Raw genomic sequence first — 22,655 nt, 5'->3', positions numbered from 1 at the left:
ACATTTCAGACTTGTTCACAGTGGATAGGAACAAGTCAGTGAGAAATAAGGATTCTCCCACTCCACGTATATGTGTGGAAGCACCACAGTTTCCACGGACAGTTGACATTTTGCTCACAGGTATTGTCTGAAGCTGTTGTGTTGGGAACAGCTCAAGGGATGTGGATACCCATCCCCGAAGGTGCTCAAGGCCAGGCTGGATGGGGCAACCTGATTAGGTACCTGATTTGGTGGTTGGCAACCCAGCCCATGGCAGTGGGGTTGGAACTGGAGGATCTTCGAGGTCCCTTCCAACCCAAGTCATTCTGTGATTCTACTTTTCCTATGATTCTAACTGTCCTTGGGGTGCTTGGTCCTTGTCACTGAGGAAGCTGAGGAAGGAAACAAGGCAACACTTCTGTGGAAAGAGAGCAAAAAATCGTCGTCTCACATGCTTGGAAAGCAGATGCCAAACCAATCTCAACTTCTTTAACAAGAGGTCAAAGCCTGTCCTCACCTCTCTGGCTGCTTCCAAAATGCTCTCATTTGGAAATATCTTCCTGGACGTGGCAAACAGCATCACGGCCAGCTGACGACATTAAAGGAACGTTTCTCTGTTCCCAGTCCCTGTTAACAGTGTGTGGTGTGAAGAGGGCTGAAATATCATGTTGTGGTTTTATATGCGATAAAGCAAATTTTCAGAAGGTGTTGATGGCACCTAGGCACCCTTTTGGGCAGGGCTATGCATGAAAAATGGCTTTTTTGGAAGCCTCCTCACACAGGGGGTAAATAAGATGCTGCCTCCTTGCTGAGCTCTCTGCTTATGGGGTTTTCATCTTGGTGGATTTGCTGTGTGCTGAAGGTTGAGCCTAACAGTCAGGAAAACTGCACCCAACTTCGCATCACTCAGGCTGTGTATTTGGCTGAAATTAAGAGCTGGCTTCTTCTTAAAATCAACTTGCTTTGGAGGTATCAAGTATGTGCAGGAAGGACATACAATGCTCTCTCATTCCTGGAGAGAACAACATGTTCTCACTGCTTTCCTTTCCTTTGCACAAGCCATCCTAAAGAATGGCTGGACACATTTCCCACACGTCTACCTCGCCTCCCACTGCAACTTGCTATTTTCTGCAGTAGCCAAGCCAAAAAAGGAAAGTTACTATCATGCCAAAAATGTGATTTTGATAAAATATGAGGGGACAAGTCAGCATAAGCGTGACTGGCTTGGGATCCAGCAGGAAGAGTGTGGGAAGGATAATTTTACTTTCTTGCCTCTCACGCCTACTAAATGCCAGGATAAAACAAAGTGAATTACTAAATGAATGCAATAAATCCCAAAGAAAAGCAAAACAGATTTTTGCTACAGTGTAAAGAATGCTAGACAATGAGAGCAGGGCTAAAATATGTCATATAAGAAGTCACATCTCTGCTCCATAATGCATGATATAGGAAAAAAATCTTAGAGTGGTGATGCATTGACACTTACTGCCCAGCGAGGTGGTGGAGATGTGACACTTGAGGACATGGTTAGTGGGCATGGTGGGGATGGATTGGGTTGGACTTGAGATCTTAGAGGTCTTTTCCAACCCTTATAATTATATGATTTAGTAGTTTGAGGTGCATTCAGATCTGTGGGTTTAGTTGCTTTAATTTGGAAGTTTCTTTCTTACAGAGAAAGAAAAATCCCACGGGTGTTTTTTAGGCTATCTCACAAGCTTTCCCACTGTCTTGTAGGGGATGCTTTTATCCCCCGTGGCTGTGCAGTGTGATGGCTAAGGGCCTGAAAAAGCCTTTTTGGTGATGCAACTTTCTAACTCTATGATGCCCAGGACAAGACTGATCTGCGTACAGGGATTATTATTTATTCTCTTGTAAATAAGAATAATGTATTCTTATGTGACAGTAGCAGCTCTGAAGCATAGGTCATACATCAGTCAGTTTTTAGAGAACCTCATGTCCTGCTGTCTACAGCAGAAGATCTGGAAGTGCATTACATCCAGAGCAGGACTTGGGCACGGCCAACGTTCAGGCTTTGAGTGGAGAGATGTACCCATGGGGCTGTTTCTATATGTCAGTCATGGGCAGACCCACGCTTCTCTAAACCCATTGCTATCTCTCTCTCCAAAAAAAAAAACCCCAAAAAACCAAACCAAAACACTTTTTTTTAATCCCACAGAACCCATCAGCTCACATGATGCCCATGCTGCTCTCAGAAGCTGCTCGCTCCCCCCATGCGCTTAGGAATTTCCAGGCCACCTGACCTCCATTGGAAAGTCTATCTTTTAAATATGACCACTATAAACACTCCACATTTTAATGGGCAGAATATCTTCAAAGAAGTTACTCTGCTCCTCAGAAACAGCTGTGGTTTGATAGAGGTTATTTTGCCTATCTGCAACGGAAATGGGGGAATGCACAGTTTATACTAAATTAACGTGCACTTGTCCTAATCACAGCATTCTGAGCTGCAGCCAAGCCTTCCCACGTCATCATGCTTTGCTGTGGGCCGTGGAGGAATTATTTGCCTCTTCACACTTTTGATCTGCACAGAAAAGAGCGTGTGGCATTTCCAGCCCAATGCTCACAATGTTTCTCCTGGACCTGATGGAGAAACATCTCCCCAAATGATTCCCAGGCCTCACGACTAGATCACAGAACCAGGAATGTTGGAAAAGACATCTAAGATCACCTGGTCCAACCATCAACCCACTCCACCAGTCTGAGTTCCGAGGTCTGAGTTCATGGGAATGTTCTGTTTATGGGTCAGGCTCCTAAAAGCAGCTCGACTCTTACACACATTTCCTTCACCTGGATTTTCCAACCATGGCTGAGCAAGGACAGATTCAATACATGCACTATGTCTGAGCTTGAGCCTCAGGCTTGAGGAGTTGTCAGCTTCCGGGCTACAGAACTCCCCCACAGCAAGTGCTACGTACCCAATAATGGCTTTTATTCTCTACAAACACTTTCCCACTCCCATCTTTCTCTTTTCACAGTCTCTTTTGCATCTCTTTCTCTCTTCAGTCCTCTTTTCTTTGCAGATCTCTGCCAAGCAGTTCTGCAGCCTGTCTGGAGCTGAACTTTCACTTCAAGTTCTCAGAAACAGCAATCCATTTGCATTAACTCCATTGTGGTTGGCACAAAAGAGTGCATTTAGTCCTACAAGTCTTTGTTGATAACTCCTGCTGATCCCCTTTCTGTACCCTGGCTGGGCCAAGGCTGTGTGTTGTGGGTCACCCTTCTGAATATCAATGAGGTTTCAGGGTCTTGTTCTATTTTTCCTACGCCAAAAGCTTCAGCAGCAACGTGGAGACTCATTGGCAGGCAGTGCGAAAGCAAGCAGCCAAAGCAACACGTTTACAATTAGCCATGTTGATTAGTCCTCATGCCAATTGCAGCAAGTGATGGGCAGAGACCCAGCATCATCACTGGGTTGCAAACCCAGGTTTCCACCAAGGGGCCAAGAGAATCCTGATGAAATAATGAAAGATAGAGAGCTCCATGTATGGGTGTGTGAAACTCCAAAGCCTCAACAGCGACCATGCTGGGTTTATATACATATGGCTGTAAGAATCAGCAAGTTTAAATGTGTGAAGAGCAGTTTAACTGAAGAAGTTGTGTTTTTTGTGATTTCACAGCTGGAGCCTTGTTATCAATGAGTCTTGCACAGCACAACAAGGGATGGGGCACGAGGTTTCTTGATGGACACAACAAGCTGTCTGGGCTTCTCTTGCTCTATAAGAGCAATAACCAAGTGCATATGTTGATGCAAATGTCTCGGTTGTGTTGCTGACAGCATTTGCAGCCCAGCTTCCAGGCATGCTGTGAGATGGGCTGTGCCACCCAAGACTTTGGGGGTTTTCCATCTTCCCAGCTCCAGGATTTAGGGATGTTCTGTTCCACTCAGAAGCACTGCTGGTGTCTCCAATACAGAGCCAGCTAGCTGGCAGGAAGGACTCTCGTTGCTTTGGGTTTTTTGTGTGCAAGATGTTCTGATTGAGCAGCACGAGGTATCGGCCTGTTCTACAGGTAACTTGAGCAGCTGAAAGAGGACTTGAAAAAACACACAAGAAAAAGCTAAACAGTATTTTGGAAATTTCCTGTTTCAGAGCATAAACCAGCCTCTAAATTCCAGGCTCCTTCCTCCACACAAGCCCACAGCCAGTCGCAGGGCACTGGACACACAAGTCCCTGACTCAGGTCCTGCTTGGCAATTCCTTTGGATTCGTGCAGCTGCATTTTATGTTTGTGCACAGCTGGATGTCATCTCCTAGTTGGTTTTGGCATCACTTTTGCTCCTGGATTTAGCAATGGTTTTTATCTCCTCCTCAAGCATCTTGTTTTTCTTCTCCAAGTCCTCCTGCAAGCGCTCCATGTCCTTCAGCTTCAGCTCCAGCTCCTCAGACTTCTTCTTCTCCCTTTCAATGTCCTGGTTCAGCCTCACCACTTTGGCCCAAACGTCGTAGTTTTCCTTCTCGAGGCTGCAGACAGAAACAGAACACAAAGGTTTGGAGCAGAAGAGAGATGAGAAGTGAGAGTTTGACTCTCCAGAACTCTGACCTCTCTGCTGTTAAGCAGTAAAGCAAGCTAGAGGAGGTGCTGTCCTGATCCCCTGATCATCACTGCATGCATCACAGTGCAAGAAATCAACATCTGTGGTATATAATGATATGATAACAGTATGTGAAGCTGTAGTTACAGTGATGGCTACAACCATTGGATGCAGTAATAATACTGCTATTGAATTCTGGATAGTGCAATAAGGGCAATGAGGCACTAGCACAGGTTGCCAGAGATGTGGTGCACGCTGATCCATGGAGACACCCAAAGTCAGGCTGGACATGCTCTGAGCAACTGATCGAGCTGTGGGTGTCCCTGTTCATTGCAGGGGTTTGGAGGAGATGACCTTTTAGGGTCCCTTCCAACTCAAACAGTTCAATTATTATATAATAGTATAATAATGATAAATACGACTATGTAATTATTGCAAAAATATTATAGTAGCATACAATGATGTAATAAGAACTACAGAATGTCAACAGTGCAGCAACACACTACTAAGTCATGAGAGCACAGCACACAGAATTGAATTTGAGATAATGTGCTATAATGCTGTATTTTTTCCTTAGTCATTGCAGTTATATGCTGTAGGGTATTGCTGGTAAATAATCCTATGCAGTTCTGCTGCTGCAATAAAGATGTTACCAACCCTTGGAGCAGCGCATGGCAGCACGTTACCTTTTAATCTGCTCCTCGTAAGTCTCTTTTTGCGCATCCATTTCTCTCTGCAGCTTCAGGACCATGTTTTGCAGGGACTCCTTGCTCTCTGGAGCAGGCTGGAACACCTCGGAAGGGCTGCTGGCAGGGCTGGTTGGCTCCTGGGGCTGATGGCAGGGGCTGAGGCAGGGCTGGAATTCCTTATCAGAGCAGCTGCTGGCAGGACTGGGGCTGGAGCTGCTGCTTTCCACATGGGAGGTGGGCACGTTGTCACAAGTTGAAGCCCGGTGAAGGTCAAGCAGCTTGAAAAGATCATGAGATAACGTTCTCTTATGTCCTTCAGTGAGCACAGAACGTGGGTTGCTCTGTGTGGAGCCTTTCCAAAAGTCATTGTTAAATACGTTGTTCCTGTCATTGCTGCCTTTCTCCCCTGGAGATGCAGCAGTCAGGAAGGATTTTCTGTTAGGTAAAGTCTGAGTCCTTTTCCTTGCTTGCATTTTCCACATTCCCAGTGTATCTTTGGATGGTTGCACGCCAGTATCTTCGCTGGGTGCACGTGAGCTCACAGCCAGCCCAGGAGCACAGCTGGCACTTGGGTTGTCTTTCTGCAAAACAGAGTGGAAGCATTAGGATCTCTCATTTTGTTTGTGGGCAGTGACTGCAGAGACCTCAATATTGACAAAGGGCACGTTGACTCACACAGCAGGAATGGCCACAGCTTGTCCATAAGAATTGGTATTTATCAGCTGGTAAGGCCCTGGCACTGCTCCCAGAGAAGCTGTGGATGGGCAACCTGATCTGCTTGGGGGCAACCAGTTGAAACTGGCAGGGGTTGAAACTGGGTGGGCTTTGAGGTCTCTCCCAACCCAAGGCACTCTGTGACTCCATTTTGGATTACATTGCGTTTTCCATTAAGAAGAGTTCTCTGCTGAGGTTATTTCCTTCTGACAAAAGACTTTACCCCTCAATGTTTTCACATCACCAACACAAATGGAAAAAGCTTCATCTCTTCTGCCTTTTAACTAAAAAAACTTTAGCTAAAAGAACCATTTTTCCAAGAACAGTAAGTTTTCCAGAGGAAAGAGCTTGTTTTCCAGATCTGTTTCCAGGGATGACAGTTACGGTTCTTTATCCTATAAATAGCAAGCCCTCATATGGCTTGCTGACCCATTTGATCCCACAGTCATTAACCAGCCATTTATTGGGCTCCTGTTTTATTCCCCAAGGACCTACCCTTGCCATTTGCCTTTGGACTGAGCTCTCTGCCCTGGGCAATGTGGAGTCCTCTGCAGAGTCCCAGCCCACGGAGCTGCGCAGGATGGGGGCTTTCTTGTCATTCTGTTGGGTTGTTGGGGAGGGCGGCACGTCCTTGGATGGGGGAAAGAGGTCTGCATGGTTGCTGATCATCACGGTCATCACTTTCTGGATTGGCAGCGTGCCTGGAAGAAATCAGAGACTCTCTGAGTTTCACTTGTTTTTCTAAGTATTTCACACCTCTCTAAGCAAAATTCACCAAATTCCTGAATTGCATGAAATCCTTGGAGGGAATACACAATTCCTTAGGTTAGAAAATATTTAATTTCAGGTTTTTAATTTTCAAGTTTGTGGGTGCAAATTTGTACTTCAGTATACCAAATAGACATCAGTTATTCCAGGAGTCACTTTCACCTCTCATAATAGTTGCAGGATCCTCTATCTTGGGTCTGATGAGGTTCACTCCAATCACTGTTGCCAGGTTATCCACACTCATCTTGTTGACGCCGGAGTTCAGCTGTACTTCATATAGAAACCTGTCAGGACCCAAGGGCAAGCATTTCCAATCAGAGAAAGAAGACTGTACAGAAGTCTTAGATACCTTAGATATCCAATTACTCTGTTCTCATCCTCTAATTCCCAAGCGTAGAAGAATGTAAGTGCCTTACAAATGTATGCTGGAGCTGGGTCTTGTTGGTGGCAGTAAGAAAACCACCATGTGATGGCCAACACACCCCCCAAAAAACAGAAAAAAGGGGGAAAATCCATCCAATATTTAACAACCAGAGAAAAATCACACATCACTCAGGGTGAAAGCTGGCTGCTTCATTATGCAAAGCTTTGTGCTAAAAAAAGCTATGCTGGTTTATATTCTCAGGAGTTCATAAGTGAGTTCGTATGCATTCACATTCAGATATCTTTGAGATGTCCAGCCCAATGGTGGAAACTCTTAAAAGTCAGGATCTAGTGGCTGATGGGGAGTCAGCCTCAGTCTTTAGGGTGATATTCCTCCTCACCATCTAAATGGAGCTGTTTGTATCTGATGCAAAGGACTGACCTGCAGATGTAGCTGAGAAGGTTGTAGTTGTCTCTGGGAAGAAGAGACAGCTGCTTCAGGAGGTCCTGATGCCCCTAAATGCAAGTTAAGGAACAGCTTTGTGAAGATGCACGGGTGTACATGGGTTGAAGAGAGGCTCTGTGTTGCTCCAGCCATCCCTGTGTGGTGTCACCTCCTGGCATTTGCTTGCAACTGTGGCCATGCCATTTCTTAGGGAGACCCAGCACAGACTGGAGATGCTCTCTGTCTTATTTTCATGCGCATAGGAGCAGTGCCCATGAGTACCTTCTTGCTTTTCCACCCAAACACAGCATTAGGACAGGGCAGCTCTCATTGCATCTCACTCATCTGACTCCCACCCACACCCCTGCTCCCATCCTTGCTGCTACCTGGAGCCTTCCACCACAGGACAGCAGCTGCAGAAGCTGCTGTCATGCCTTAGATCTGCTATGGAAACCTAAGCTTTGATTTTAAGTCCAGAAGGAGAGAAACGAATGCACTTCTGTACCTTTTTCTGGTCCACGTCCAGCATCTGGCCACAGAGCAGGAAATCTTCATACTGTATCCACGGCACAACTGGCTCAGGAAGCTCCCGTAGGTACAGCTTGAACAGAGAGGCCACAGTGTGCACATCCGTGTCCCTGCAAAGCCACAGGTGAGACCCAAACCCAGCCGGCGAGCAATCCCTGCCCTGCTCCATGCTTTGTGTATAGATGCATGAGCTGCAGAACTATAAACAGGGAACAACAAAAAGCCAGTAGCAGCTCACAGGGCACCCCAAGTCAGGGAATGGCCCCCCTTGGCCGAATAATCTGCTTGGTGAAGATTTTCCCTGCTGCACGTCCCCAGCCTGTGCTGAATTTTGCATGCAAACCCAGTCTGCAGGCATTCACACGTTTGGCAGGAGCTCCCCACTCTGCATTGCCTGGGATTAACAGCAATTACTGAAGATGTTCTGCCGGGCCAGATGTTTGCAGCTTTGCATACCATGTAGTTTACATTATGTCAAAAGGATACTGTCAAGACAGTAAGTCTCTCATTTGACCTACCTTGAAGTTGCTTAAACTCTTATAAACCTCTAGCAAAAATCTCCCAGGTCATTTATTTTTAGGATTGGTTGGGGTTTTTAAACGAACCCACAGAATCACAGAGGAATTTTTTCAGAGCCATATTTTTGTAGGGCCTACCAACAGATATCCTGGATGCCCGGGCTTTACCAACAGTTTTCCAAGGCTCCCCCACGAGTCATGCTGTGCTTTGTGTGTGCCAGTGCAAACCCAAACCGGCTGCAAACTCAGCACCTTGCAGTATTCACCTTTCTGGAAACCCCTTTACTGGCCTTGCTGAAGATATATTTTATGTGAAGTGCACAGGAGGTGCTGCAGTGATGCTCATCTGAGCCCTGTAGGGTTAACATGGCAGGGTACGAGGAGCAGTGCCAACTTCCCTTGCTGCAAAACACCATTATGCAAAAAAATAAAAGCTTCACCTTCCTATGACCCCCCTACAGGTTGTAACAGGACACAGTGTGTTGGGGACACAGAAGGCAAGAAATATTCAGCTGCAAAATGAAGGGCTGGGATTGTTATGCTTCGAAAGCAGCAAACACCTCTCCCCAGAGACTCCCTGGGGGTTATAGGCAGCACCAGGGGGCTCTCTTGGCTTTAGGGGATTTGCTTTTCCTTCTCAGCCCGGCAGAGGAAGGGATATGGGAGGAGGCAGCTTTTGAGCAGCCAAAATCCCTCTCTTATTTCTCTGTGGGAAAAGCAGCCAATGGGCTGTCAGGGTAAGAAATTACTTCTGTGAGTTTTAGGGTATTCTCTGAACATATTTGCACTTCTCTTCTTGCTCTTCTTTCCCCAAACCTCTGTCCTTAGCTGATGTGCTTTGTAGGCTCTTCCCTTTGCCTTCTTTGCTGTCTGGAACAACACTCATTGTGTGGATCTCTGGTGTCCCTAAACTCCTCCCACAGATCCATCTCTCATAATAACCCTTTTGAAGGGTTTCTGCTAAGCACCTCTGTGTGCTGAACCCTTCTGCTGGCCCCAAGTCTCCATCAGTGCGCTGCTGAGTTCCTGCAGGGGGGAGAGGCCACTTTTCCCCAGATTTTGGTGTGCAAGCTGAGCGGAAAATAGGGAATCAACATTACCTGTCAAATGATGGCCTTTCCCCAGCATCAAAGGCATCCCTGAGCTGCTTCACCAGGTTGTCCTGGCCGGGGAGGCGGAAGATGCCCTCTTCATTCACCCCGTGCTCCCGGATGAACTCGGCACATTTCTGCACCAGGATGGGCACCTGGTGCTGCCCAAACTTCTGCTCATAGGCCATGGTCTCTGCCAAGCGTTGGCCAAACACCGCTAGGAAGAAGACACTGGGGTTAGAGGAGCCCAACAGCTTTGCTTGAGGTGCTCAGCGCTATGTGCAAAGGGGACAGCAGCACTTCTTCCTAAAAGTGAGAGCTCCCAAAAGCTGTGCAAGCTGAGGTGCGAACGGAACTGCTCCCAGAGAAATAATAGCAAAATGGGACATCCTCCAAACAATTATATTCCCAAAATGATTAAATTGTATAATTATGGAATCATTAAGGTTGCAAAGACCACCAGGGTCTCCAAGTCCAACCCCAACCCATCCCCATTATTGACCATGTACCCACGTGCCACATCTCCATAGCTCCTGACCACCTCCCTGGGTAGCCTGTGCCAGTGCCCTACCACTCTTTTAGAGAAGAAATTGTTCCTAACACCCAACCTGAACCTCCCCTTTCCCTCTCAGTGCACTGAAGAGTGGCTGGAGTGAGCTTTGCTGCTTCTTTTGTGGGCATTGCCCACGGTGGCAATTTCAAGGTGTGTTCTTCTGATGGGTTTTGTCTGATCCCTCCCTGACCACGAGTGGGGATCTATCACATGGGGCAGGTGATGGTGTGCCCAAGGCAGAGTCTGCAGAGAGAATGGAGGAAGGAGGACCAGGCAGAGAAAGGCAAAGGGAAAAGCAAAGAAGGAAAAGTGGCAGGGAGAAGGTGAGACTTTTTTTCAGTGCCTTATCAATGATTCATTGAATGTCACTGAACCATAGAATGGATTGAGTGGGAAGGGGAGCTAGGAATAGGATCCTTCAGTAGGAAGGAACTGGAGTTGTTCTCAAGAATGACAATTTCTGGAGTCAACGGGGCAATGAAGAGGCTCCCAAAAGAGGTTGAAAGCAGCAGGGAAATCTGATGGCCATTTGCTTAACTCTGCAGCAGACCAATACCATGAGGTCCAGCCTCAAGGAAGGTCTCTAAAGCACTGCATGTCCCATTTTCTTGGAATTAGGAGCCCAGCTTTGAAACCCTTGCTCAGCAGCAGCATGGAGTGTGAGATGCTATGAAACCACCCCTCCAAGGGCTGATCCCACTGCCTGTTACCTCCTGAGGTTGAACCCAGCACCCGTCGGATGGATTTAACCCATTCCTCCATGTCGGACTGGGAGCTGGCCATGAGCACACAGGTATCCTGCCCAGCCCGGCTCTGGTCTCCAGAGACCCCTGCAAAAAGCATTTATAGACCATGTATAGTGAAGGTTGGGGTAGGAATGGCAAATTCTTCTTGTCTTTGCTGAATATTTTTGGCTCCCAGTTTCCCTAATAACATCTGCTTGGCTGAGAAAGGAAGCAGCTCTCTAATGTTTCAGCCTCGCCGAAGCTTTAAGAAGGGAACAGAAAGTGCTTAATGTGACAACATGGGATGTTCCAGCACATGGATGTTGAAAGGAAGGCATTGTTTTTTTATGCAGTGCTGGGGGAGGTGTTGAAAAGAAATGGGAGGAAAAGGGCAGGCACAATGACCTGCCCAAATGGTTTGGGGCCATCAGTCCATCCCAACAAGCATGCAATGAAACAGAAGGAAGCATTCTCACCTGGGATAATTTCAAAGATAAATTTCCCTCCTTCCTCTGGGTTGCCAGCCACCTCCTTGATGGTGCTTCCCTGGAGAGACAGGCAGCCCTAGGACCAAGCAGAGCAGGAGCTGCCAATCCCCACGTCCCACCTCTGAGAGGTGACACGAGGTAGTGTCAGTCCTGGGCATCAGACTCCCTTGTTTGAGACAGATTGCAGAAATTGAGTTTTTCATTGCAGTTTTTCTCATTAAAAATAAATGTGTGTATATATATCTTTATATATATAATCATTAAGGTTGGGAGAAAACACAAGATCATCCAGTCCAACCCCAACAAACCCCCACCATGCCCACTAAACCACGTCCCCAAGTGCCACATCTACTCTTTTCCTGAACATCTCCTGGGATGGCAACTCCTTTATATATACATATATATATCCTCAAAATAACTTCATAAAGGATGCATATATATATATCTATATAAATGTATATATATATATACATATGTGTGTATCTCCTAAAAATGACTTCAAGCAGTAACTCCTTAAATGCCAGTTTTTCTGATGAAGTTATTTTCAGAATGAGAACACTGTTTGATTTCCTCTTTTGTTTTTTCCTCCCCTCTCATGTTTTCCTCCTTTCTCATGTTCTTTTAACCCCTGCTGGGGATAGAGGAAGAAAGCGCAAAGGAGAAGGGACGTGACAGTGCATAGAGAGCCTCTTTTTGCTGCACTGGAACAGGAAATTTCTTCATGTAACTCAGTGCCACTTAAAAACAAAACAGAAAAAGTTTACAGGAGAGGGGCAGAGAAAAAAGAAGAAAATTGAGAAAAAGAAAGGAAAAGAAAGAAAAGCAAAGCAGAAAGCAGCTGTTTCCTTTGGTTCTTCCTTTCACAAATGAACAGAGCCAACAGCTCGGTCACTGTGGGAGGGGATGGGTGGGGAGCAGACAAGGCGCGTGGGATGGAGTGGGTGTATGAGTCAGCATTGGCAGCCTACAGGGACAGAAATAGTGATGTTTCTCCCTAGTTTCAGGCTTCTGAAAGCTGGTGGGTTCCTACGGGCAGCGAGGATTCAACCATCAGCTCTCCAAGAGCCCCAAACGTGGTGGCATTAAGCTGAATATTGGTGGGAACAGTTTGGAGCGAGGTGTGCTGATGGGGAGGGCTGCTGAAAGCAGCAATCAGCTTTGATACAGCACTTTCAGTTTCTACATTTCTATTTAGAGCTGGGGAAACAGCTCCTCCCAAACATCTCTGAGAGGGGAAAAAGCCATAAACAGGGTATCTGTCCCGTCACCTCTGCCCCTTGTTTCACCCCAGGCTCTGCTGATCATTTTCCTCTTCGGAATTGTGTTAGCTTGGAATTGTTTTTGCTGCTGGCACCAGTTTGCACACTGAACATCTTTTCTGGCAAAAAGGAGGCTCTTTCCCCCAGAACAAGCAAAAGATGGTGGTGAAAATTCTCACAGTGTGGAGAACACAGTTGAAATTATCCACAAACATCGGGAAAACAAGCTGATTTCCTCCCAGCAATTGTATTCCAACACATCCCCTGAGCAATGGTTTGGGTGGGTGCCACAGAGGGTTCATTGCAGCCCCAAAAGAGACCGAAACACTGGTGTGGCTGGCAAGGCTGGGGACATTGGGTACAGACACCTAAATCATGCCGCAGTAGGGATCACAGGCATTGTGCACAGGGTGATGTGCATGCTGTGATCTCTTGGAGATCCAAAAACCATCCAAACACAGCAACTTTCTAGCTCTGAAAGGAGCAGGCAGTGGACAGGTTTCCTGCAGCTGTGCAGGGTGGAAGAGGGCCAAGGAACAAACCCCATCCACATGGCCCAACCCCCCGCCAGGATAGGATGCGAACTAAAGGGCTGGAGAAAGATTTCCTTTCCTTGTCTCTCTCCTCAGAGGAGCCCCTCACTCCATCTCCCACCCCAGCCACGAGGTCTGTCAGGGCTGTCTCAAGACCAAAAGATTGCTTGCTTTCTCCTACAAGCATCCCATGAGATGGGTCCAATCTCACGTGCCCTATGTGCTCATCCCAAACACAGCACTGCCACGTCTCCCTGGCCTATGTCTGTTGTCCTGGAGGACAGGCAATGCCTGTGGGCACCATACAAATTTCAGCACATGGACGAAGATCCTTATGAGGATATCCCATCATTGTTACCACCCCAAGGCAACAAACCCTCTTTAAAACCAAACTCCAGCCCCATCCCCATAGAGCAAAGCAAGTTCCCAGCCTACCTGCGGCTTGGTGTCATCCTCATCCTTGTAGTAGTAGAGCTGTTGGCCCCGCAGCACGAAGTAGCGCTGCTGCCAGTTCTTGACGATGGAGCGCTGCTTCTTCAGCCAACCCAGCTTCAGTGGCCGCTCCATGGCGCTGGGGGGGCCAGGCTGGGGGGCCACGGCCTCACCGCTCATCACACTCCTGGAGCGGGCTGTGGGGATGGGGACAGGATTGGGGGATGAGGGGATGGAGGGGATGGAGGCACCAGCCCAATTCAAGCAGTGGGAGCTCTCAGCCCCTCTGCTTGCACCCAGCAAACTGGCTGGCTAATTGTAAAGGAAGTGGCTGCAGTATCTATCAGCCCGTGCTTCCTTTTTCCTGCGTGGGAGTCATTGTCTTGCAAGCGAGAAGAAAATCATAAGCTTTTTCTTTTTTTCTCTCTTTTTTTTCTTTCTCCCTAATGGGAGTGTGTGTTTTCTTATCCCCACCCCAAACAGGCTGCAGCTGTGAGATCAGAGTGATCCAGCCTGGCCCAAAAAAATACAAACCAGCAACAAAACTGCCTGGAAAATGAAGTTTTGCCTTTTGTGTGATGTTGCTAAAGGGGATGATCTCCTGCAGTGAGACTGGAAATTTCCAAGGGAGGAAGCGGGGATTTGCTGCTGTCCCATCTCCTACTGCGGTGCCCCCATCTCCTATTGCATGGATGTTTCCCATGCATCTTGTGCCATGGATCAGCACATGGCCCCTCTATAAAAGCTTCTTATTTTTGCTAGCAAATGCCTCAGGAAGAATCGTTTCTGGCAGGGTTTTACTCTGCACTGTAGGACCCCAGTGCCCACTCAGCCATGTGGGGGGAGCATTTGGGATAGAACCAAGTGTGTGACTGCAGGGGAATTCAATTTCTCTGCTCTGCACATGGTGACTTCTGGCATCTCCCCTGCTAAAGATAATGGTGATGGTGATAAAGGGAAGCTGTGGCTGACCCAGTGCTCTGAACCCAAGTGTATGCTTTCCGCCTTGAGTTGGTCAGCAGAGCTGCAAAAGCAAGAGCTGCCAGTGTTGGGGGATTCCTTGGCCTTGTGCAAAAGATAAGCTTTAAAAAATGGAAAATTAACACTTAGCCGTTGCAGCCTGGTGGTATTTGGGATTGCACCTACATAGGCACCCATGAGGAGCATGAAGGTGCAAAATATTTTGCATTTATCACTGTGTGGTTAGCAAATCCATCAGGGATGATGCAGATCAGGATTGTGCCCTACTTCCCCTTCCAAAATCCCCTGGAGCAAGAAGCTCCACTGAGTTCTGCCGTCATCCTCCAGAGCTCAGCATGGATGGGGCACTCCAAGCTCACCACAGTATTGCAAATCCATTTCCAAAGAAGCATGGTGAATCCAAACATCAGCATCCAATGCTTGGTGAAGGTGCCACTCGTATCTCATTGGGTGCTGACGTGGGACACTGTGAGCAGGGACCTTTGAAAGGGATTTGCCACCCTCTCCTGGGCAATGAGTTTTGGGTCCATGCTCACAGCTGAGCTGATAGGAATTTGGGAGACAGTGGTGTTCAGGGTGATGCTGTTATCCCAACTGAGCTGTCTCCATCTGCCAGCTCTATTGATCTTCCCCAGCTCAGGTACTGCATTGACATGTAGCTTGCAAGGAAAAATCATCTCTTTTATGAAGAAGGGAACTTTTGATTACCCTTTTTTGATGATTTCAATCTCTCGGCCCATCACCACAGCATCAGTGCTCTGCTCTATGTCAAGGCAGTGACCTCGCTGCTGTTGCTACACTGCTTAAATTGCTGAGCTAAAATTGCTCAGATCTTGCTGGAAATACAATTTGTTCCTATTTTCATCCTTCTTCCCTGATGCAGACAGAACAGTGCAGTACACTGTGTTCCCTTTGCTTTCTCATCAGCTCTTCCTAAACAAGACATGCAACCATGTGTGGCCCAGCCATGATCCCTCACATACGTGAGCATGATGCATGCAGGTGTATTTTCGCTCTGCCTGTGCTCTGGGCTGACTTAAGTACAAAAGAGAGCTTTGCAGGCTTGTTTGTACCCACTGCATGAGCAGTCTTTGGCCGCAGGGTTCACACAGAGGTGTGCAATGGGAGCTGCTGCGGAGAGCTTGGCTTTGCAAGCAGTGTTGCTATTTTTTGCCCAGTAGAAAGTCTTCTGTTTAAACAAAACCAGAGATACCGGGGCTGTGGGTCCCTCACTGACCACTTTTCCATATTTCTACCTCCTGTGGTCAGCACTGAAGATCTCACGTGGGGTTGAGGTAAAGTTATTCCCAAGGTGGCTCAGCGTTTGCAGCCCTTCATCCCTGGTAGGAAAGAGTTTTCTGAGAGCAAACACTGTGCTCCCCAAAGCATTTCCTGCAGTAACCGCCTCCGAAGCTGAATGTTTCCTCCAGAACAGCCTCTCTCCTCCTCCAGCCCTGGGCACTGCAGAGAGGAGCTCTGCCAAAGTGCCATTTGCAGGGGGCATTGCAGCAGGTGCCACTGCGGTGCTGCATCACCATTGGTCCCTGCTCCAAATCCTCATCTCGTGCAAGCATTCCCATTGGAGGGAATGTTGGGGACGTGCAATGAAACCCAGCAGAAGCAAACATTCTACAGTAGGTTTTACAATGAGAATTGCAAACAAAGCTTTCTCTTTCATGGAAATAAATTGTGTGTGTTCATCTCAGCATGGGGAAGCACACAGCACTCAGCACTCAGCACTCCGTCCCAGGGCTCTCAAAGCTGTGGTCACCACTGGTGACATTCAGAGGGAAGTGCACAGAGCCAGGAGGATCCAGCAAAGGCAATGGTGATTCATTTGAGATGATTTTCCACCTGTGAGTCACATCCCTGCAGACAGAGGAGCAGGCACCCCAAAGCACGATGAGAGTCACTGCAAGGAGCTGAGCTCTCAAGGTCCTGCACACACACCTCGTGTTGCAGTGCAGCTTTAGGTGAACAGGGCCATGTGCAGAGCAATGCTTGGCAGCCTCAGCCAAAGAGGCTTCAGATAAAAGTCCCAACAGCCTTTGCAAGAAAACAGAGCCAAGATGAGCTTGCAAGCTGATGTGCAATCTAGGATGAACTCAGAACTGCAGAGACTGCTTGGTTAATGAAGCTACCAAAGTGCACCTTGGCCATGTTTTGGCACCATTAAGAACCTTTGCTTTGCTGCCTGCACACACTCATGAACTCCTTCTTCACCTCTAAACTCTTCTCCTTGGCTGTTTGACCCAAATGCTGTGATATTTTGGCCATACAGCCCAACATGGGGGGCTCTTCCTCCTGAGGAAATATACTCAGGATATTTCAAAGTGGTTTTCATGCTGCAATGGATCCCACAGTGGATGGGAGCTGTGCAAAGCCTGGGAGCAGTCAGGAAAGCATTCAGCAAAGCCACACAAGGCTTTTCACCTCTGGTGAGAGGAAATTGGTGACGTCAGGTGGGAGAAGAAACCTGAGAAAGAGCGAGGATGCTTCCTCCACCTGCACCGCTCCACCTCCTGCGAGACTTGCTCAGCAAAACGAGCAAATGGGCTTTGAGCAAAAGGAGCAAATGGCTCAAAACCTGTATTTCCAGTGGGCAGCAGCTCCATGCTGCCAGTCCCTCTGTCCCCAACCCCATAGGGCCACCCCAGCTGCGTTCCCACTACACAGCAATGCAGCTTTGCAAAGCAATTCTTGCAAAGAGATTCTTGCAAAGCATTTCTCGCCGATCATTTGCAAACCACGTGCTGTCTCCAACACAGCCACCAGGGCCACATCCCCATGCCAACACCCAGAAGGGGTTTGGGTTTGGGCTGCAGCTGCAATGGCTGCAGGGCTTGAATGCAAGCACCCCGCAGACCCCAAAAAGGCTGAAGAATGGCAGAAAGAAGCACTCACGGTACCTATTTTGGCAGCATCCATTTTCAGGTGGAAATCCCAGTTCCGTGGCAGCTTGAGGGACATTGTGGATCAGAAAGGGTTTGGCGTTGGGTCTCCGGGGGGGGGGGGGCAGCTTAGGAGAAGTGCTGAAGTGGAGCTCAGATGGCCCCGTGGCTCCCCTTTGCCTGGGGTCTGATCCCCCAACGCAGCGTGAGGGCCCGCTGCCGGCTGCTTTGCCAACCTACTTCCTCCTCCCTCCTCTGCAAGCAACCCCATAAAAGTCCTTTCCTGCCCCGCCAAGCTCTTGCCTTGCTTCCCCCTCTTGCCAAGGCACTGCTTTTGCCTTAATTTTTGCTCCACTTTGCGTGGGGACGCAGTGCTGTGGCCCCAACCCGCACCAGGAGCCCAGGGCTGCAGTTGGCTGAATTTGGGGAAGTGGCTGAACTTGGCGCAGCAGCAAAGCCCAGCACAGGGTTCTGGGAAATGCACTGCTGGGCAGCAGAGCAAAGCAACCACAGCTGCAGAATAGCGTCCTTCAATGTCTGACTGCATCCCCAGGTGACAAGAGGGTCATTTCCCTGGAGGTGCCCCAAGGCTGCGAATGGAGCCCCGAGCATGCTGAGCTGGTGGGGGGAATCAGCCCACGGTAGGAGGTGGGGCTGGGTGGGCTGTAAGGTCCCTTCCAACCCAACCATGCTGTGATTCTATGGCTCAAAGGTGGTTTAGGGTTTTTGCACCTGGTTTGCAACAGTGGTGCCTGCAAAATGGAGCTGCTGCTTGGGGAAACGCTGTGGGTGTTGGGGCAGAAGGGGATGACGGGGGGCTGCAACCTCCATCTCCTCCTGTATGGGGCCCTGTAAGAGGGGGAAGTTGCCCCAAGGAGAAGCAGAACGAGCAGTGTGGGGAGCTGGGGTGAAAGAGGATGCAGCCATCAGTTCTGTGCTGCCACATCCCCATTGGCCCACCCAGGGTGCACTGAGCTGCACACAGCTGCCATCAGGGCCTCAATCCAGGAGGAATTCACCCTCGAGAAAGGAGATGGAGCCTGATTTTACAGCCAGATCAGGAAATTTGGGTTAAATTCTGAAAAATGAATTAACAGCTGAAGCCAGCTCAGCTTCTGCTGAGCTCAGAGAGCCCAGAATGTAGAGCATCATTTTTTCCTCCTCTTAATATTATCTGTAGAAAGCAATGGGAGCATTAGGGAGTCGTGGAGTCATGCGCTTTGATTTTTTTACTTCTTTTTTTTGCTTTTCAATCTGTTTTTTTTACAGAAGCCCCGTGTGAACAGGATGCTACGCTGCACCTCCCTCCCTCCGGAAAGGAAACAGCACAGCAAGTGCTTCAACCCAAACCTGTGCAATTCAGCCCAACGCTCTGTGCCTGCAGGCAGCCCACAGACACACAGAGCCACCCTGCTGCCAGGTCCCACCAGGTATCAAAATGCTCCGGATTTGGGAATGCCTCAGGACTTGGTTTTGTTTGTTTCTCTCTTTTTTTCCCTTTTTTTCTTTTTTTTTTTTTTCTCTCCTTAGGATCTGTTGGGAGCATCAGAAATAGGTCTGGAAGAAGCATTGCATGAATGCTGCTCACAGCACAGACAGCTCTGGATTGAGGCTTTCCATCCCTGTAGGTACAGAACACCAGGATGTGCACTGGGAATTCAGCCCACTTTGGGCTGTTCAGTTCAATGAAATCTGTCAACATGCAAGAGAAGGGAGATTTCAGCCCATTTTCCCAGAGATTTAATACCGAGGGATGTTTCAAGACCTCTTGTTAACACGTGCAGTTGTTCCATATGAATATTGCACAGGGCTGTTCACCAAATTCCTTTGTATCCATGCAAATCCTCCATGGAAGATGTATCACAGCAGAAGATTTGGAGCTTTAGAGTCAATTTTGCAGGTTTGCTAGAGAGAAGAACGTATTTTGGTGTTGCTGGAGGACGAATTCGACTCAGAATATGCAGACAGCATGACAGGAAGCAAGCTGTTGATTGCATGGTTTAGGTTAGTTGATAAGTCAAACAACAGACAAAATAACAGCAGAGCTAAAAATAGGGTGTTTTGCAGGGGTACACAGAAGGATTCTGCCCTCCTGACCCAAACAAGTCAATAGAAATGGCTGAAATGAAGCAATAATTGATGCAAAATGAAATTCCAGCATTCCCAGTCAAAGCCTCAGGGCAAAACGAGTGGATGTGCAGCACATGGCAGTGCTTCCTTCAGCCTTTATGGGATGGGGCTGTGATGTGATGGCAGCTCCCACCCCACAGCGCCCTGGGAAGGAAAGCAAGAAATGCGGAATAGGAAAGTTATTGGAGAAGCAGATCAGTCTGTTGTGAGCAAAGCAGGATCTCTCTTAGCAGCGCTGAATAAAACTCCACTACAGATAGTGGAACTTATATTTATTTAACAGTAACATACAGTATATAAATAGGGTAAATACTTTAAAATATACAATATATCACATTCGGACATCCTGTCAAAGAAAGGCAACTCTACATGTGTAGCTAAAACATGAACTGAAAGAACGATGCACAGAGAAAGAAGCAGATGGAGGAATGCCCAGGTCAGGTCTGGAGAATAGGAGCACACAACCACTACAGGAGCCAGAATGCAGCTGGGGATGGGTGCAAAGGGCAGAACCACGGGAGCCTTCACACGATGCTTTCTGTGAGGCAGAGAGGTCTGGATGAGGTGCAGGGATGGTTCCACAGGGCTCTGCTTTCCTCCTACGGGACCAAGTGGTCAGAGGAGGAAGAGGAGGAGGGATGGGGACACGCATTGCCATCAAACACACCCAGACACCTCTGACACTGGCAGTCCCCAACCTGGCACCAAGAGCTGGCTGATGCTGTGGGATTTGCAGCCTTTGTGAGCCACATAAAGACCCCTCCAGGTCAGCATCAGCAAGCCCCCGAGCCCATCACCACCAAGACCTAAATAGCACAGAGCTGGGCACAGGATGTAACACCACAACTAGGTGTCAGTGTTTCACTGCCGCTCACACTGAGAATGCAGCTGAGCTGGAAGCTCATTCAGCCTACAGCCAGGCTCAGAGAAGCAGATTCCCACCCGAACTCACCCAGTGCTCGACCACACAGCCCATCAATGCTGCAGAGCGCACCACCATCCGATGCTCTTCACTAGATAACCACCGTGGATGCCTGGAGTTCACCCTTGCTGCTCTGCTGCCCAAGAGGAGGAACAGCTCCACCTATGGAGCTCACCGAGAGCAAAACTACTGTGCAATAGCTTGAAACATGGTCAGCAAACTAAAGCCATTCCCAGGCAGGAGTGGTGGGGCAACCCCACAGAATCCTGCCCCAAAACAGCAGTGCTGTCCCTAGGAGCTGGACAGCATTATCCCCTACACCAGAGCCACCTCCTGCACTCCCACCAGTGGTGCAGAAACCAAGTGGTTTTACCAGCCACAGCTGCTATGCTCACCACTGTTACTCAGCCAGACCAGCCTGCAGCTCACCTAACCACCCTCCACCTCTCTCATTTCCTCCTCCATTTCCCAAATGAAGCAGCAGCCCCATTCAGTTATAACTGAACTTGAGCGCGCCATTTCCGCGTAGCTTTACGCTCATCCTCTGCACTGCTGGGGAGGAAGGAAGGAGAAAGCTGAGCTCAGCAGAAAGCCACTCACACAGCAGCGCTGCTCCTCTCCGAGCAACACGCAGCCATGAGCGCAGCTGCTTTGCCCTCCAGTGTCCACGCGCAGCACTGCACCACCAAAAAGGCCCAAATGCTACTTCAAACCAAAAGCATGCACGAAGGTTTGGGCTTTTTGCCCCACTAATTACGACTAAAGATGGACGAAAGGCTTAAAGCAAGATGAGCAGGAGACTAGAGACCAGTGTGAAAAATGCATGGCTATAAAGAGCAGCACACTTTTGTGATATCTATCAACACTGTATCTTCTGAGGACAGACTTCAGCCCCAACAACACAGTATAAGGGATTTTGGCAGGTGTTGCCATCAGGCAGTGAGAATCCAGGAGAGCACCAGCTTGTGTGACCACAGGGAAAGCTGCTTTTGGAGACTATGCAACACCCTGTGGCTTCCACACCTATTCCCAGTTCAAATGCCCTCACCTGGTCTCCCTAATTTCAGATAAATCATAGCAAAATGCAGCCCAAATTTATTCTCTGTGCAAAGCAAGATGGAAGCATTTTGATTCTCTCCTCTGATTTTCTAATGCAGGGCTTTAGATGTTGGAACAACATCCTCCAAGTCAACACAAAATAAATCCCTGCCTGATTGAGGCTGGATCAGATGGCTCCACAGCTGACCTAGGGAAGCATCTTAGCTGTTGGCGTTAATGAAACACAATCCTGAACTGACCCCAAACATGAGCCCTGACCCTGCCAGAAGATGGCAGCTTTGCCAGCACTGCTGTGGAAACAGTCCTTCCTTCTCCACAGCGCACGCTCTTGATCAACACCTGTATTTGCAGTGCAATGGGCACAAGCCTCTGCCCCACAGCTCCTGTTTAGGGAGATGAAGCAGAATTTACAACGCAGAGTTGTACAGAAGTAAGAGAGAGACTGGGTCCTACTCATGTATTTACATGAGCACATCTGTGCTCTCCTGCCCACTCTTTCAGGGCGATCGAAAGCAAGAGCAGAATCAGAATATGACACGAGCATGAAAGCTGCAGGTGTTTTACTTCCTGCTGATGCCTTGCTGGTTTGCAGCATGTACAAGTCATCCACATGGGGGGAGTGTCTCTGTGTAAGGTTTATGACAGCAATTATTTGAAAAAAACAACGTACTTCTGTATTATCTTTACCTGACACTTGCTCTCTGGGTTAAAATAAGGAAAAGTTTCTCTCTCTTGTGCACAAATTATGAGAGTAAGTAAAATCAGTCACCTTCTCCATGAGAACATTGTATAAGACCTAGAATAAGTCGGGGTTATTTTCACTATCTGGTCACAAAAAGAGAAAATGAGTTTTACAATTTTTAGGCTCTTTAAAATAATTAAGCGTATGACAAAATAAAGGAAAATAGTTTGATAAAACCTCCAACTGTTAAGTGCAACCTGTTGAAGACAAGATGCATTAAGCGAAGCAGGACAGAAGCCTGCAGGTAAATGAGCCCAGGCTGAAATGCAACACAGACCATGGTAAAGCTCAGC

The 22,655-nt window shown here is 48.1% G+C and overlaps 1 protein-coding gene across 1 annotated transcript; it reads right to left on the bottom strand.

Annotated features, from left to right (window-relative positions):
• Positions 1 to 4,249: 4,249 nt before the first annotated feature.
• On the bottom strand, positions 4,250 to 17,588 carry ARHGAP25 (Rho GTPase activating protein 25; the record flags this gene model as incomplete). The annotated part of the gene is made up of 11 exons (XM_079547419.1): positions 4,250 to 4,460; positions 5,218 to 5,801; positions 6,436 to 6,635; positions 6,865 to 6,986; positions 7,508 to 7,581; positions 8,016 to 8,148; positions 9,657 to 9,864; positions 10,911 to 11,030; positions 11,402 to 11,489; positions 13,641 to 13,834; positions 17,528 to 17,588. The coding sequence occupies 11 exons, from the start codon at positions 17,586 to 17,588 to the stop codon at positions 4,250 to 4,252; spliced, it is 1,995 nt and encodes a 664-aa protein (XP_079403545.1).
• Between the last annotated feature and the right edge of the window lie 5,067 nt (positions 17,589 to 22,655).

The sequence above is a fragment of the Tetrao urogallus genome (genome assembly GCF_951394365.1).
Source record: "Tetrao urogallus genome assembly, chromosome: 27".
NCBI classification, from domain to species: domain Eukaryota; kingdom Metazoa; phylum Chordata; class Aves; order Galliformes; family Phasianidae; genus Tetrao; species Tetrao urogallus.
Note: the sequence above shows the minus strand (reverse complement) of the source record. Positions and strands in the feature narration are given on the sequence as shown.